The 16587-nt window shown below is 46.8% G+C and overlaps 1 protein-coding gene and 1 long non-coding RNA gene across 7 annotated transcripts in view; one reads left to right on the top strand and one right to left on the bottom strand.

Annotated features, from left to right (window-relative positions):
• The window catches only part of LOC144311540 (uncharacterized), a 113993-nt gene extending 110288 nt beyond the window's left edge, over positions 1-3705 (bottom strand). For both annotated transcript variants that reach the window (XR_013377143.1, XR_013377142.1), the window contains exons 1-3: positions 2736-3705; positions 1997-2106; positions 765-1762 (exon numbers count right to left, since the gene is read on the bottom strand). This is a non-coding gene — a long non-coding RNA (uncharacterized LOC144311540). The remainder of the gene's footprint in view (positions 1-764; positions 1763-1996; positions 2107-2735) is intronic.
• A 121-nt stretch (positions 3706-3826) lies between these two features.
• The window catches only part of SNX19 (sorting nexin 19), a 40978-nt gene continuing 28217 nt past the window's right edge, over positions 3827-16587 (top strand). For 2 of the 5 annotated variants that reach the window (XM_077894201.1, XM_077894203.1), the window contains exons 1-9: positions 3827-3969; positions 4385-6246; positions 8214-8352; positions 9396-9496; positions 9612-9731; positions 11568-11698; positions 12957-13050; positions 13547-13727; positions 16341-16470. In XM_077894201.1, coding sequence (XP_077750327.1) covers positions 4549-6246; positions 8214-8352; positions 9396-9496; positions 9612-9731; positions 11568-11698; positions 12957-13050; positions 13547-13727; positions 16341-16470 — 2594 coding nt within the window. In that variant the 5' untranslated portion in view covers positions 3827-3969; positions 4385-4548. The remainder of the gene's footprint in view (positions 3970-4384; positions 6247-8213; positions 8353-9395; positions 9497-9611; positions 9732-11567; positions 11699-12956; positions 13051-13546; positions 13728-16340; positions 16471-16587) is intronic. The other 3 variants (XM_077894204.1, XM_077894202.1, XM_077894205.1) reach the window with 3 other exon arrangements.

The following is a 16587-nucleotide window of genomic DNA, read 5'->3' as shown; positions in this document are numbered from 1 at the left end:
CCTGGCTTCATTTCCTTTCCTAGACACCTGGACACGATGATTTTAGAATGTTAACAGCTCTCTTCTCAAGACTTCAAGGTCCTAACCTGAGCTAGGTCCTCAGTCCCTCTTTATTCTCCTTCTGTTCCTCATAGCAATAATTCTAAACCAAGTCACCTGCCCCATCACTAGTCCTCTCTTTAGTGGGTTTCTTTGACTTCTATTTTTGAAAGAAAACTGAGGTATGGCATGACCTGCCTCCAGCATGGCCCCCTTGATGCAGTGCCCCTTGTTCTCATTGTTCCTCTTATTTCTCTCTGCTGTTTCTGCCTAACAGACCTTCCTTCTCTCATCCCCTTGCTCTCTCTATCCTCCATTCACCTAAAATAACTTACTTCTTTTTCTTTTTCCAACATTTCCCAACTTTCTCTGAAGAATTTATTGACACCACCAATTCCCCAATTGACCACCTTTCCTTTGTGTTTCCATTTTATTACACATATTTCTACTGCACCTGTCATACCACGCATGAGAATGCTTTATTACATTGACTTGTTTATGTGTCTTTCTTCTTTAACTAGACTGAGAGTCTCTTGTGGTGAATTATTGTGTCTTATTTGTCTTGTAATCTCCAACCAGGATGTTGCCTACAATGTTTTAAGAAATGGTAAGAAGGAAAGTGGGAAGGACTTAGTGAGATGGTGAGTGATGTGGCCAAACAGCCAGCCTCCTCCCACCACATATACACACCGTCACCAGCACCAAACATCAGTTCTGCCTCTCACCTCCTCCTTGTGATTAATCTGTTTGGAGACTAAGGCTGGTCCCAGATCTCTAGGCAGAAACTCATTCCAGTCAAAATGACAAGTGCACTGGCATGTTCATCTGAGAGTCCTATTTCATCAAATCCATTTCAGAATCGGGAAGGCACTCTTGGCTACCTCCGTGCTCCAGGCCATCTGGTCAGGTGGCATAGTGCCCACTTACAAGGTCAGTTCCTTACTGCCCTGAACACTCAGATTATGCTGCAGAGTAAACTTTCTCTCTGAACGGTCACAGGAAAATCTTCAGAATCGCATTGGTCTCTCTCTCATCCGCTTCTTTTAGTTCTTGGCTAAGCGACAGGTATATTTCTCCAGAGCATCATCGGGATCTAATTGTCCTTCTAACTGAGAACAACGAAATGGTCTGGGAAGACAAAGGAGGCAGCACCCACTTCTTATATTACTTTTTTTTTTTTTTTTTTTTTTTTTGCGGGAAGGACAGCAGCAGTGACGTGGTCTGTGCCATGGAAACATTGGGCAACTTTCTGGGGTCTCAAGGATGTGTCCGGTTAGCTTCGTGGACATTCTGTCCTAAATCAGACTATTTGTGTTACTATTGATAGGCACTAACTATGCCTCACATCTAAATGATGATTCCTTTTGTATTCAAACGAAATCTTTGCCCTAACAGTACAAATGAGAGAAGCTACAATATGTTTGCTCCTTGTTGGCACAGTGTTTGGTTGGATTTTGCCTGAAGATTCCTCTAAACATCTGGGAACTGACGCTGTAATGATGAAGCCTGCTAATTTCATAGAGAAAGCTGAAGCTGAGCAATCGTAAGTAGCTCTATACAAATGAAATGCATCCTGTGCCAAAATAAAAAGGATAGGCACACTGCAGGCAGAGCTGGTAGGGACGAAGATGAGGAAGAAAGCTGGCTTCACGTGACACTGGGACATTCTTATGCATGGTCAGCTCTACTGCCAGGTAGTCAATCTTCCTGTAGGTAATTCTGTCTGTGAAGATTTCAAAGCAGATACATTTGAGGATTGTCTGAAAAATACATCTCTCTTTAGGGGGAATGGGGGAAGACAACGCGGAGGGGATTAGAAACCAACTGTCACCCTTGAAGATTCAACATAAAGGCTACCCTCTTTGTGAGGTTCCCTCTAAACCACTGCCACCCACAGTGATCTGTCCTTCCCCTGAATATCTATAAGATTTTGCATTTTACTGTGTACCATACTGACCTGCGTTATTAGTTATCCATTCACAATGCAGGAACTTGTCTCCTCAATTACCTGCTAGGTCCTGGAGGACAAGGACTGCTGGATTCGTCCACAGTACCTATTCACAGTGACTGAATACATCAAATCCTCAAAATATCTGATCGCTTGGGTAATGCCACCAGCAAATAACCCCCAAATCACAAATAGGATTTTGTTACACAGCATATGAAATATAAGGAATAAATCTATCTCTGTATTAATATTTTACGCCTCGTGTTCTGCAATTCCTGAAAACAAGGTAGGGGAGTTATGTTTTGGGGGCTGCAGGGGGTGTATCGGAGGAAGCAGGGTAAATGTTAAAATGTGTTAGGCCAATGAAAGAATGTCCACATGGGATTAACACAAACTGGATCAGTGAGAGTTTGCCTAACTAGCAAGAGATGTGGCCAGCTTCATTTAGTAATATTTTTGTATATCTTTTTATTGGAGTTGATTTGCCAACATATAGTATAACACCCACTGCTCATCCCATCAAGTGCCCCCCTCAGTGCCTGTCACCCCATCACCCCATCCACATGCCCACCTCCCCTTCCACTACCCCTTGTTCGTTCCCCAGAGTTAGGAGTCTCTCATGTTCTCTCACCCTCTCTGATATTTCCCACTAATTTTCTCCCCTTTCCCCTATAATCCCTTTCCCTATTTTCTATATTCCCCAAATGAATGAGACCATATAATGTTTGTCCATCTCCGGTTGACTTACTTCACTCAGCATAATGAACTCTTGGGATTTCATCAAGATAAGAAGCTTCTGGGGATCCCTGGGTGGCTCAGCGGTTTAGCACCTGCCTTTGGCCCAGGGCCTGATCCTGGGGACCTGGGATGGAGTCCTGTGGCGGGTTGCCTGCATGGAGCCTGCTTCTCCCTCTGCCTGTGTCTCTGCCTCTCTCTCTCTGTCTATCATGAATAAATAAATAAATAAATAAATAAATCTTAAAAAAAAAAAAAAGATTAGCTTCTGTGCAGCCAAAGAAACAGTCCACAAAACCAAATGACAACCTACAGAATGGGGGGAGATAGTTGCAAATGACCTATCAGGTAAAGGGCTGGTATCCAAGATCTATGAAGACCTTATTGAACTCAACACCCAAAAAACAAGCAATCCAATGCTGAAATGGGCAAAAGACATGAACAGACATCTCACAGGGAAGACACACGTGGCCAACAAGCACATGAGAAGATGCTCCGCATCACTGGCCTTCAGGGAAATACAAATCAGAACCACAATGAGATCCCACCTCACCCCAGTGAGAATGGGGAAAATTAACAAGACAAGAAACCACAAATGTTGGAGAGGATGCAGAGAAAGGGAAACCCTCTTGCAGTGTTGGTGGGAATGTGAACTGGGGCAGCCACTCTGGAAAACTGTGTGGAGGTTCCTCAAAGAGTCATAAATAGACCTGCCCTACGACCCAGCAATTGCACTGCTGGGGATTCACCCCAAAGATACAGATGCAGTGAAGCGCAGTGTTCTCAGCAGCAACGTGCACAGTCGCCGCCGAGGGAGGAGCCTCGGTGTCCGACAGGTGGTGGATGGAGACGCGGCCGTGGTGCACACTCGGAAGCGAGAGCACCCAGCACCCAGCACCCGGCACCCGCCCCGAGGATGCAACCGGACCATCTGGTCCTTAAGGCTCGGTCCCGCCGCCCCGCTGGGCCCCGCCCGCCCAGGCTCCGCGCCGTCGCCGCCGCCCCGCACCAGCAGGGGGAGCCCGCCCGCGCTCCCGGCATGCCCCGCTCCGCCCTCGCCACCCGGAAGCAGTCGCGGGGCCGCCGGCCTCGGGGTCGGGAGCCGGGAGCCCCGCGCGGTCGCCGGGTCGGCCTGGCGGAGGCTCCCCCGAGGGCGCGGGGGACGCCGTTGGGCCCCGCCCTTCCCGGCTCGTTCCCGGCTCGCTCCCGGCGCGCCCCGGCGCTGTGTGACCCGGCCCTCGGCGACGGTGAGTGCTGGGCGCGGGGGCTCCCGGACCCCGGATCCCTCCCCTCCCCCCCCCTCCCCCCCGGCCGTGCGGAGGCTCCACCATCCCTGCCCTCCTCCCGCCGGCCGTGCGGAGGCTCCAACATCCCTGTGCCCCCCACCCCCGGCCGTGCGGAGGCTCCAGCATCCCTGACCCCCTCCCCCCCCCCCCCCGGCCGTGCGGAGGCTCCACCATCCCTGCCCCCCTCCCCCGGCCGTGCGGAGGCTCCAGCATCCCTGACCCCCTCCCCCCCCCCCGGCCGTGCGGAGGCTCCAGCATCCCTGCCCCTCCCCCCAGTGGTGTGGAGGCTCCCGGACCCCGCGTTAGGAAGGCAGCACCGTCTGGGCGCCCGGCGGGAGCGAGGGGCACAGGCAGGGCCGCCTCTGTCTGTTTGCAGCGCCTGTAGGACGCCGAGGGCCCAGAGCCGAGGCGCCCGAGCCGCCCCCCGATATCCTGGTCTCCGTGCACAGCTCAGGTCCCGACCCCTGACTCACCCGGAGTAGAAAGAGGCCGATCGATCGTCGGTGCCGTCCGTCCGTCCATCCGTCCGGCCGGCCGGCCATGCAGGCAGAGACCGTGGCCCCGCCGCGGGAGGCTCCGGCCCAGTCCAGCTGGAGCCTCCCCAGCCTGCTGAGCAGCCGGAAGCTGGTGGCCGCGGGGATCGTGCTGGGCTGGCTCCTGGTCATCCACTTGCTGGTGAACGTGTGGCTGCTGTGCGTCCTGTCTGCGCTGCTGGCGCTGCTGGGCGGGTGGCTGGGCTCGGACGCCGTGGTGGGGGCCTCGGGCCGACTGCACCTGGAGCGCTTCATCCCGGTGGCCTCCTGCCCCGCGAGCCCCGAGGCCGAGAGGCAGCTGGAGCAGGAGATCGACCGCACCATCCAGATGATTATTCGGGACTTTGTGTCGTCCTGGTACCGCTCGGTGAGCCAGGAGCCGGCCTTTGAGGAGGAAATGGAGGCCGCCATGAGAGGGCTGGTCCGGGAGCTCCGGAGGAGGATGGGCGTGGTGGACAGCCAGGCCCTTGCCCGCAGGGTGCTGACCCTGTGCAGCTGTCACCTGCAGAGCTTTATTCAGGCCAAGGAAGCGGTGGCCGCGGAGCGCAGTGGTACAGCCGAGCCCTCGCGGCTCTGGGAGGCCTACTGCCGAGCCACTGCCCCCCACCCCGCCGTGCAGAACCCCAGCACCGAGGTGGCCTATACGCGCGGCTTGGTGAGCGTGCTGCTTCAGGGACTGGTGCCCAAGCCGCACTTGGAGACGCGCACTGGCCGCCACGTGGTGGTGGAGCTCATTACCTGCAATGTAGTCTTGCCACTAATCAGCAAGCTGTCGGATCCCGACTGGATCCACCTTGTCCTTGTGGGCGTCTTTTCCAAGGCCAGAAATAATCCAGCAGCGGTGGTTAAACCCACGTCCGCAGCTAGTGCCCTGGAAAAGCCCTCAGTGCCCACGTCTCTGCCACTGATTGTTGAGGTACAGAGTCTGCCAGAAGTGAGAGCCCCTTCTCCAGGCGCACCGCCGGTGCTTCTGAGCTGTAGTGAGCCAGACGGGCCTTCCCACCCCTCCCCAGACGTTGAAGAGGGCCACGAAGCCATAGAGGGAGAACTGGGTGCGGTGACAGAAGAACGAAAAGTAGGAAACAACTCCTCCCGTTTCTTACAGCCAGACATTCGAGGCCCTTTGTTCCTATGTGAAGACACAGAGCTGGAGTCTCCGCTGTGTGAACTGAGCAAAGAAACCATCATGCTCATGACCCCAGGCAACTTCCTCTCTGACAGGATCCAGGATGCCCTGTGTGCCCTAGAGGGTCCCCAGTCTCTGGAGTCTAAGGATGTTGAGGCATCTGAAGGAATCGAAGGAGCAGAGGCTGAGGAGGGTCCAGGAACAGAGACAGGGTTGCTGGTCTCCATGCTGACTTCCTGCCCAGAGATCCACATTGACGCAGCAGACAAAGAAGGAGAACAAGGGGATGTCACCTCTCTTACAGCTTTGCTGCCAGATCCAGAAAGGACCTGCCCCCCACGCCCCTCGTGCTTAGAGAAGGATCTCACCAATGGTGTGAGCTCCGTAGACCCTAGTCTGCCACAGGTTCTGCTTTCTTCCTCTCCAACCGGTCCTCTCAGCTCAGCCACCTTCAGCTTTGAGCCCCTGACCAGTCCAGATGGCCCGGTTGTCATCCAGAACCTTCGTATCACTGGTACCATTACTGCTCGAGAGCACAGTGGCACTGGATTCCACCCATACACCCTCTACACGGTGAAGGTAACAAGATTAGAATTATGGCCACCCACTCCGGGCTGGGAATGGGTTTGGAAAGTACAGTCAATGAAGCTAGTATTCTAAGGGAGAGAGGCTCCTCTTACTTGATGTGCTGGGTTCAGTTGGACAGAAATCTATATGTGAATGGTCTGAAGATTATTTGTAAAGAAAGCAGAGTTGGGTTCTCTTTAGAACCTACAGGAACAATCCTAGAATCTCAGGGTTCTTAGGATACTGAGGGTCATGTGTTTCAGTGGTTCCCAGCGTACAGAGTCTTGTCCAGAAACTAACTCTCTATCCAAACATCCCTGTGAATTTCTTTCTTTCCTTTCTTAATTACTAGTATCTTTTGTACCTTGTTTAGGAAGGAGATTTATTTACCTATATATACCTCAGAAGGTAGCAAATTCCTCACTCTTAGAGGTGTTTAAGCACAGAAGTAGGAATTACTTGGCAGAGATGATACGAAGGGGTTCATGTAGCAGATGGTGAGTTCAATTACAGCAGCAGCTCCCTAAAACTAGCTTTAGGACAGACTGCCTCCAAACAAGAAGAGGGCATTTCTGTGAATTTTCATCCAAAATCTATTTAAAGAGCAACCCAAGTGATTTTTGAGGTGCAGCCAGGTTTGGGAATGTATGAGTATTGGCTAGTGTTCCCCAAGGAGCAGAATATTCCATAGAAACTCCCAGGTGCTCCAAGTGTGAGAGCCCCACCCTGTATTTTCTCTGTGTCTCATACCTAGGCCTTTCCTTCTCGGTGCTGGTCTGAGGGATTACTACTTTGCTTATGTCAGTTCATAATGAACACTTCTCTCCCGCTCTAGAAAATTTTAAAATTTAAAACAGCCTTAAGTCCCAACAAAGACACCATTTTTTCCATCGCTTGCCCCACGATATAATAGCTCCCCCAAACAATAATGGTAACCTACCCTTAACGAGAAGAAGTACAGACACAGTTATTCCACGTCACTCATTATATCTTAACTACTCTCTGAAAAAGTCTACCCTGTACTGAGTTGAGTTGCTGCTTCCATGCTATTCAGGGTGTTTGCTCTGAGGGAACATTCAGCACAAGTTGTATTTTCTCACCTACTGGCCCTCCACGCATTTGAAGACCGCAAACTTTGACCCCTTACAACATCTTCGGTCTTCATGTGACTTCCAATCATACAGATGATATGTACTCAGGAAAAAAAAAAATCAGCTTAGCTCCAAGAATAATAATTAATCTGCCCAAAGCAAAATAAAAACACGTGTTCCTTTAATGCATTCCAGGCAAACAAATGATTTTATTCATTAGCTCTTTTGGACTATTTGCTCTTCACCTCCAACTAACTAAATCATCACTGATGAAGTACAATGGCAAATGGTTATTCTCTTAGAACGTCCAACCCATAGTTTAGGAGCAAAAGAGGCAGTATCATTTTTATTGCCGTTGTACCTTCTGTTTTATATTCTTTGAGATTTGAAAAATAATAATGTAGCCTTTCTTTAAAAGATTTATTTATTTCTGAAAGAGCGAGAGATGGCATACAAGCAAAAGAAAGAGAGGGAGAGAGAATCCCAAGGCTCCAAGCATGGAGCCCGACACAGGGCTCAACCCCACGACCATGAGTTCACAACCAGAGCTGTAAGCAGGAGTTGGACACTTAACCAACTGTGCCACTGTGAGGAGCCCTGTAGCCATTTTTATAAGTAAAGAAAGTGTTTGCAGGAGGGAGTTTTGAGATGGAAGAAAGGAATGGAGAATAGCAAAACTCTCTTTCTGGGCCACATATGTTGGGAACTGCTTCTCATTCCTTAATTCAGCCGCTATGGGAATAGGAGTTATTCGTTACAACTCAGAGCAACAATCAGATCTAGTAGGTTCAGAAACAGCATAGGAACATCTCCCTCCCACTACCCCTACTCTGCTCTTACCGTGTGGCCACTGAGGTGATGCACTAAACAGATTTGTTCCTTCAACAGTATGAAACCGCCCTGGACGGTGAGAACAGCAGTGGCCTGCAGCAGGTGGCCTACCACACCGTGAACCGCCGCTACCGCGAGTTCCTGAATCTACAGACTCGTCTGGAAGAGAAATCAGATCTGAGAAAATTCATCAAAAGTCAGGAGTTTTCCTAGCCCAGACTGCCTGCTTGCTTTACACATCCAGCCACTTGATCCAAAAGGCTGGAGGCCTACTAGTTTGTGGGGGGAAATAGAGGAGGAGAACGCGGGTCCATGTTCCCCCAGTTTGCTTTCAGATATTTTGGGTTTTTGTGCTGGATAGCAGTGATCACATTCTTTCAGAGGCACTTCTTTGCTATTTAATGCTTTGTTCTGGGGCCCATCTAGAGTAAGCTTAAGAAACTTTCACGTTTCCTCCTATGTCTGTGAGGTAATGTGAGGAGTTAAATTAACTTTTCCAGATATATAGATGGATTGCTCTTAAGTATTAAAATAGTATCCAGAAATGCTTGCCATCCATCCTTTAACAACCAGTCTTTTTGTGTGTTTGCTAATTGACATCCATAAGACACAGTAAGAGTAAGAAAACGTAACTCTAAAATAACTCTCTAAAATTTAACTCTAAAAATAAGCTAGTAAGCAGCTACATGGTTTAAAAAAAAAAATTACTGATGATCACCCAAATCTTTTAATAAGCTTAGGCATAAGTTAAAGGTTTCAGTTATACATTTTCTTTCTTTATAATAATAGTTGCTACTAAACCAAGCTTGAAAACATATGCCAGGTTCTCTACTAAATACTTTACACATATTAGCTCATTTAATTAACAACTTATGAGATAGGTACTATCATTATCCTCACTTTGCAGAAAAAAAAGTCAAAGGAAGATTAAGCAACTTGCCTATGGTCATTCTTACAGTAGGGATTGGAGCAAAAATTTAAACTTGGGCAACTGGACTTCAGAGCCCTCATGTCGAACCACTGTATGTATGGTCTCCTGTACCTTAGTATGAACACTGATAACGAGAGTAGATTGCATGTACTATATCCTTGGGATATATTTGGAACCCCTGAAATAGGAAAATTGCAGGAATATATCCAACAGTTTTATTTTCTTTACATATATGATGTGTTTTATATGGAATATCTCTCTGTGAATGCTAAGTGAATGAGTTTGTGTTTCTGTTTTGTTTTTTTAAGATGTGAAAGGTCCTAAAAAGCTCTTTCCAGATCTTCCATTTGGAAACATGGATAGTGACAGAGTAGAAGCCCGTAAGAGCCTCCTGGAATCCTTTCTAAAGGTCAGCATCCTTCTGCTTCTGCTGTGCTCTCATTCTAATTACCAGATACCTCAGCCAAGCCAGAGAGACCTGGAGACTGGGAATTTCTCTTTGAAATCCTTTTTGTCTTTTGCAGCAACTCTGTGCCATTCCGGAGATCACTAACAGTGAGGAGATGCAGGAGTTCCTTGCTCTGAACACAGATGCTCGTATTGCCTTTGTCAAGAAACCATTCATGGTGTCCAGAATAGACAAGGTACCAGCAGGGCCACTGCGCTCAGCTTTAGTCTCTTACCAGAGTGTAGGCAGTGACTGAAAAATAAAGGAGGTTGGGGGCAGGGAGAGACAACAGAGAGGAGTCCGTAGAACGTGGACTAGAATTTTCAAGACCAGTTGTAAATATTGGTTGGATCATCACCTTGCTGAATGACAGTGAGCAACTATGATACTACATGTGTACACATGTCTCCTGGGGGATAGTATGACACAGTAATTCTAAAGGAGGGCGATAAGGATCAATTTGTAACTCCATAGATAGGTGAGGGCAGGAAAGTCTCTCCTGGAGATAAAGATCATTCCTGGTGTTGGTCACCCAGGAAAGAGCCTGAGACTGGACACTAAGCTGGATTTAGATTGGTGTGGTGATTCTCTGGAGAACAGTGTGTGGAAAGAATTATACTCTTTTTTCAAGAGGGTGTCTCAGAACCTTTGGAGATGGTGGGAAAAGGACGTTTGTGTAGCACATTGTGTCCTGTAGGCAGTGATCACCAGCTGATTTTAAAGTCTCCAAGGCACAAGTCTAAGGTTTATGTTTATCCAAAGAAGGCATATGTTTTAAAAGGTTAGAAAACACTGACTCATTGGCAGAAGGGGGGGCCTCTCTCTAGATGTCAGGGGATAAAATGAAAAAGTGGAATTTCATGTGGTAGGAATTAGGAAACATTCACTGCTATGAGGAAAAAGCTGCAAACTGGAAAGGGATGAGTGAGGTAGAGTCCCCAGCATTCCGTGCAGACGTGTCCATCCACGCAGACGTGTTTACTCACTGAGTCACCATCCACTCATTGCTTGCCTGGTCAAGTACCAGCTGCTGGCGATACGGCACTGGACGGAGCAGTTAAGGACCCTCCCCACAGACTACAATTTGTGAGCCTTGAAAGCAAGTGCTATTTTTTAAGCTGCATTGTCTCTTCATGCTTCCCTCGCTCCGTGTGGTTTCCCTGGTTTGTTATCCCCTGCGCTTCACTGTGGCCTTACTCCCCCTTCTTGGCTCAGCTGTGCTAGCTGTGCTCCTCGTAGAGGATGAACACAAGCATGAGTTAAGGAAGGCATGGTGCTGCTCTGAGCTAGCAGTGTTAATTAGCAAGGAGCACCAAAGGAAAAGTAAAGATTTCTTTTCATTTCCTTGGTATTTTAGGATTTCGTTTGTCTGTACATTTTCTTTTTTAGCAAATATCTATATGTGATTTTCCCATTCTGAGAAATACAACTCTTCAGTGAGGATTATTTTATTTGGTCTTTATGAATAGTTATATCAACTCCAGATTCCTTGATTTACTCTTTCTATAAAGGAGAGAAATTGTTTGGATTAACTGGAAAAACCAGTTCTTTGTGAATTACTCTGAGCATGCTAGTATTACATATGCTTCTAGAATGTATTTCTTCTCTGATAATCTTTACTCTTTCCTTTTTCCATATATTCCTACCTATATCACTTCTACTTATTCACATCTTGGCGAAAGTATTATTGATTTGAGAACTAAAAATCATTCCTTTATGTACTAGGAGAGAAATTGAAAAATGCAAAATATTTCACTAGCATGAAGAGCTTCTAGGTTTTTATTTATTTCATTGTTTGTCTTGGCTTTTCCTATGGCATTGTTTGCCTTAACTCTGTGAAGAAGCAGATTTTTATGACCCTAGGGAAAAGGGAGGATAGTTGCCAGTAACTCTATCTGCTCTCAGACTATGGTGGGGGTGAAAAGGCTCCACTAGCTAGCCTAGCTCTCTGCTCATCTTCATTGCATAAAGCACCTGAGACAATTGCTCATTTGGTGGTTTCTGTTTGACTCTGCACCTCTGACCCTTGCAGATGGTGGTGAGTGCTATTGTGGACACATTGAAGACAGCATTTCCGCGCTCCGAACCCCAGAGCCCCACAGAAGAGCTGAGTGAGGCTGAGACAGAAAGCAAGCCCCAGACAGAAGGCAAGAAGCCTAGCAAGTGAGAAACCCTTCGGTCACCCAGGGACCCTTGCCAGTTCTCAGATTGATTGTCAGTCTTTAGCCCAAGCCCATCCCCACTCTCTAAGCCCAAGGAGAGAAGAAGAGATGGGTCACACACACCGGTTTTTATACAAAGCCAGACCCCACACTCCTCAGTGCTCAACTTAGAGGAGCCTGAGATCAGCATAGGCACCCTGCTGAAGTTTGTCTTGCCATGGGGACCCAGGACTTAACTGACCAGGGAGTTTTGACTAGAGGGCAAACTCTAGATAATCTCGTTTTCCTGCAAGGAAAGATTTTTCCTGGATGATTGAAATATTTCTTTCCTATTAAGAATGACGGCTTTTAACTGTTTGTCACTCCTGGAAATCTTAGCTCAGAAGATGCACATGCTAGTAATAAGCAGGAAAGGCCAGACTGGACACCTGTAGAGCCTGTTTTAGGCTCTTCTCTTGCACTAGGGTCCCAGAGGAAACAGTTCAGGGTCAATACGTAGAAGGGAAAGGGTTCCACACTTAACCCTTACTGCAAACTTCATATCTGAACCTGAACCATTATGAAGAAAAAGAGTGAGTGAGTGAAAGTGAGTGTGTGTGTGTGTGTGTGTGTGTGTGAGTGTGTGTGTGTTTTGGAGAGGGGAGAAGGAAGGGTGGCAGGTTTGTAAGTTCGTGTGTGTGTGTCTCACTATTTTTGTGTTCCTGTCTCAGGGACCAGCAGTTACACAATTTTTAGCCTTTTTCTACTGAGCCCATATTTTGAAGGGTGACCATGATATCTGTGCTTAGAAGATCCTTGAAACATGAGGTTAGCACTTGCAGTCCCTCCCCTGGTTTTATTTGGAACGCTAGGGGAATAAGTGGATGTGCAAAAAGGGTAATAACAACAACAAAAACCTTGGTTTATGCCACTTGTCTATTTAATCTCCAACAAATTTTTAATGAGTATGCTAGCCATTCTTCTAGCTTATGGGAATACAGCCATGATAGACTGGCCCCTGTTTTACATTAGCAAAAGCCCATTCACAAATGCCTTGTGAACATAGCTTAGGCAATGGCTGTACTATGTATTAAGAGTTGCTAGAGCGTATATCATTTCAGGAATTTCAGGGCCAGGTCTCTCCTGGCAACTCTGACCACAGTAAGCTCCCAAGGATAACTATGAGTGTTCTTATTTTAAGGTATTAATTCTTGTCAGCCCTTGATTGGGGATCAAAACCGTGAATCACATCTTGTTTCTGCGCCTTGTGTCAATACCAGGTCTAGACTGAGGTTCTCCAGTAAGATTGCTCCAGCACTGAATATAACTGAGGCACCTGAGAAGATTCTCTATTGTCTCCAGGAAGGCAATGTGGTAAGAGGTTCTTGGATAACTCCTAAAATTAATAGCTGGGATGTTAATCCCGCAGTTAGAGACAATTGAGACATTCTCCAAAACCAGGAGGGATGTGAGTGCCTTGCTAAAGCACCTTAACCAGCATCTAGATCTCTAATTTTTGTTCTAAAAGTATTTTCTCTCGGTTTCTAATTCCTACCAGGTCTAGGTTGGCAGGTTGGCTTCTCAAGGGTCATAAGTTTGGAATAAAGGATGGTAGAATGAGAAGGGAAGCCAGTTCCAGGGAGAGAACAGATGACCCAAGTGCATTTGCAGCCAGTGAGAATACAAAGGCATTGCTTTACTTGCAATTTAGGTAGAAAATAAAAACTTTCCGAAAGTGGTCACAGAGTCAGTTGGGTTCTATACTCTCACGATACTTACACAGGGAAGGAACAGGGAAAATCGGAAGTGCCACAGATGCTCTCCTGTTTTCTTCATTCTTTATGTGATGTGCCACTGGCTCTTTCTTCAGGAGTCAGAGATCCTGTCCATGTCTGGGATGGAATCCTTTATTGAAAAACAGACAAAGTTATTAGAAATACAGCCAACAGAAGTCCCAGAAAAAGAGCCTGAACAAAGCCCCAAAGGCTATGTGGATGGTTATGTGTCAGATGCACCTGTGCCAGCCCAAGACCTCAGCAGTAGTGATCCAGGTACGTGACAAGATCTCTGCTCCCACAGAGAAGGGAGGCAGGCTGTGACAGTTGGAATTCATGGATTTAATTCCTCTTGCGTTCAGCGAGGCAAGCCATGTGTTCAACACCAGTGTTTGCGGTACTGTGCCGAGGCCTGGGATACGAAGGAATTTGACACTGTCCCTAGAGCTGAGTCAAACAGAGAAACGGCACAAAAACGGGGTTCTGGTCCAGCAAAATAAGATCCATGCTTACAATATCATTATTTATGTTATTTTTGCCACACTTGGGCATCTTTAGACGACTCCCTTTATCTGCAAACTTACTTTCTTTCATGTCTGTGGTACCCGTCTCCTGGGGTCCTCCCTCAGTCCCCTTTGTGGATTCCCTTGGTAGCCTTCCAGAACTTTATTTTTGGCTCTCTGTTCTTACTCTGCATACTCCCCCTGAGTGATCTCATTTGTACTCTTGATTTTAAATCTATTGTGTGCTAATGGTGCCTAACTATTGGATGTTGTCTTTCCACTTGCCTGTTGGAAATCTCTGCTTTGATATACCACAGGGCAACTGAAGAGCAACATGGAATCCTTCCTTTTCCCTGGATCTTTTCCTTCTGGTTCATTTACTGCCCTGGCAGAGGCTGCCTCCCAGTTCCCTAACATAGAGCAGAGAGGGAGAAGAGGTGAGGACAGGGCAGGTTTGCTTCCCAGAAGAAGCACAGATGTTTTTTTCACAGAGGAAAAATTGAGAGCCCTGGACATTAGTTTGTTTGCTGAGCCAGAACTTATAAAAGGTTTTTCAAGTCCACCAAGACAGTCTCTCACTGAAAAGAAAAGATCACAAAATCTTGGGTTCTAAAGGGGTGCGGGGGAAAGGCTGACTTCAGCATTGTTTCTCAGGTGCCCTTGAATAGTCACCTGACCTCTGCTGTATGGACCTCAACTTAACTGTGTGAAACGTGAAGTTCACAACTCCACCTCTTCACGCATATCTCACCGGTTAAGTAAATGAACTGTGATAATAGCAAAGCATCAGAGAACTGTAAGAAATTACAAATAAGACAAAATGGGTAACACAGTATACTTCTAGCCAAAGTCAGGCCTGTAAGTTTCAAACGTCATATCTCTAAGGGTATAGTTTATGCCTCAGCTTCTCTTCAAGCCCTGAGAAACTCAAAATGCTCACCTGATAAGAAATTTACCAGTGTTCTTCCAGAGGACTTGGTGCCTCTTTGCTTTCTTATTTTTTACTGTTATGACCAGTTGTCACCACGTGGTGGCAGCTCTAAGTAAACACTGAAACAAAACCCTAGAATCCAGAAGGGTGGCTGATGCTCAGGATGGTGCTGTTTCCCAAGGAACTGAATATCCTGTCTTTGAGCAAATGACTGGAAAGTAACTATACCAGTCCCCATGCCCCCTTGAAATGCAGTGTAAGAAAAAAATATATATCAGATGGGATTAAGAAAAAGTAGGACTCGGTTCTAGCAGATTCACCCAAATCTAAAATTATTAATGTCCTAAAGAACCCTTTAGGGAGGAGAGCTTGAGCAAGCTGGCCCAGACAATACCCACTGGTCCCAGACTAACAAAATTAGTGTTGATGATTGATTATGATACTAATTGCAGCAGTAGCACCAGATTGTTGAGATTCATTCTGGAATATTATGTATTCCTGGGGACATCTCCTAGGAAGCAAATCACAGATGACATGGGACCCCCTGAACTGGGTTAAAGAACAGGTGTGGAGATCCCGGGGTGGCTCGGTGGTTTGGTGCCTGCCTTCAGCCCAGGGCATAATCCTGGAGACCCGGGATCAAGTCCACATCAGGGCTCCCTGCATGGAGCCTGCTTCTCCCTCTGCCTATGTCTACGCCCCTCTCTCTCTCTGTCTCTCATGAATAAATAAATAATCTTTAAAAAAAAAAAAAAAAGAACAGGTGCTTCCATCCATAAAGTACATCTGTTCAGGAGACTTTGGCTTAACATGGGTGTGAACTTATTTGTGGTCTTTCCAGTCTTTGAAAAAGGAAAGGAATCAGTCATTGTCGTGGCATATTTTACCAAAGGTGGAGTTCTCTTCCTAGAACCACATGTGATCTCAAAAGCAAACTGAAGCCTTCTAGATCCCAATCGAACAGTTCTGTGTAATGGAGATGCTTTCAAAGCAACTTGTTTACGGGACAATGAATCCCAAATCTTTCCCTAAATCTGTTGCCCGCAACATTTCCGTGAAGCTTTGTGGAGGCCAGTGGAATATAAGAATGGAAGAAACTGGGCCTTGCCAGTTCCAGTTAGTCACTAGTTGGGAGCAGTTACTTGGAACAGAATTATTCAGCTACTTGGGGGAAATACCAAAGAAACAGCAGCTAGATGGGCAAAATAATTATATGCAAAATCTTTTAGAAAGGTATATACTATTGAGTGACTAAGGAACATAAGCAAAGGAATTGTAAAGAAATATAGAGCCTATCAACTAAACCTTTTAGATATAAAGTAAACATCTGTTGAGTATAGAAGGATTACAGAAATACACAATAATTGATCTAAAGATGAAGATCCAATGTATGGAAATATGTTCCTCCAGCTTGGGTCGCTTCTGAGTTACCTTTGATGCCTTTTCATTCCCCAGGAGCAGAGACAGAGCTAGCTGACACAGCCCTAGATCTGCTCCTCTTGCTGCTCATGGAACAGTGGAGATGGCTGTGTACAGAAAACATGCAGAAAGTTCTTCATCTTGTCTTTGGGACCTTAATTCAGAGGTAAGACAGCGGAGTTCGCCATTGTATCAGAGTCTCAAGCTGGGCAAGGGTGGATGTGATGCTGAATTCTGCACTAGAGAGGAAAATAAGAGTCTAGGAACCCTGCAGCCCTGAGGG

The sequence above is a fragment of the Canis aureus genome, chromosome 3 (assembly GCF_053574225.1).
Source record: "Canis aureus isolate CA01 chromosome 3, VMU_Caureus_v.1.0, whole genome shotgun sequence".
Taxonomy (NCBI): Eukaryota; Metazoa; Chordata; class Mammalia; order Carnivora; family Canidae; genus Canis; species Canis aureus.
This window is presented reverse-complemented; position numbering and strand designations above follow the sequence as displayed.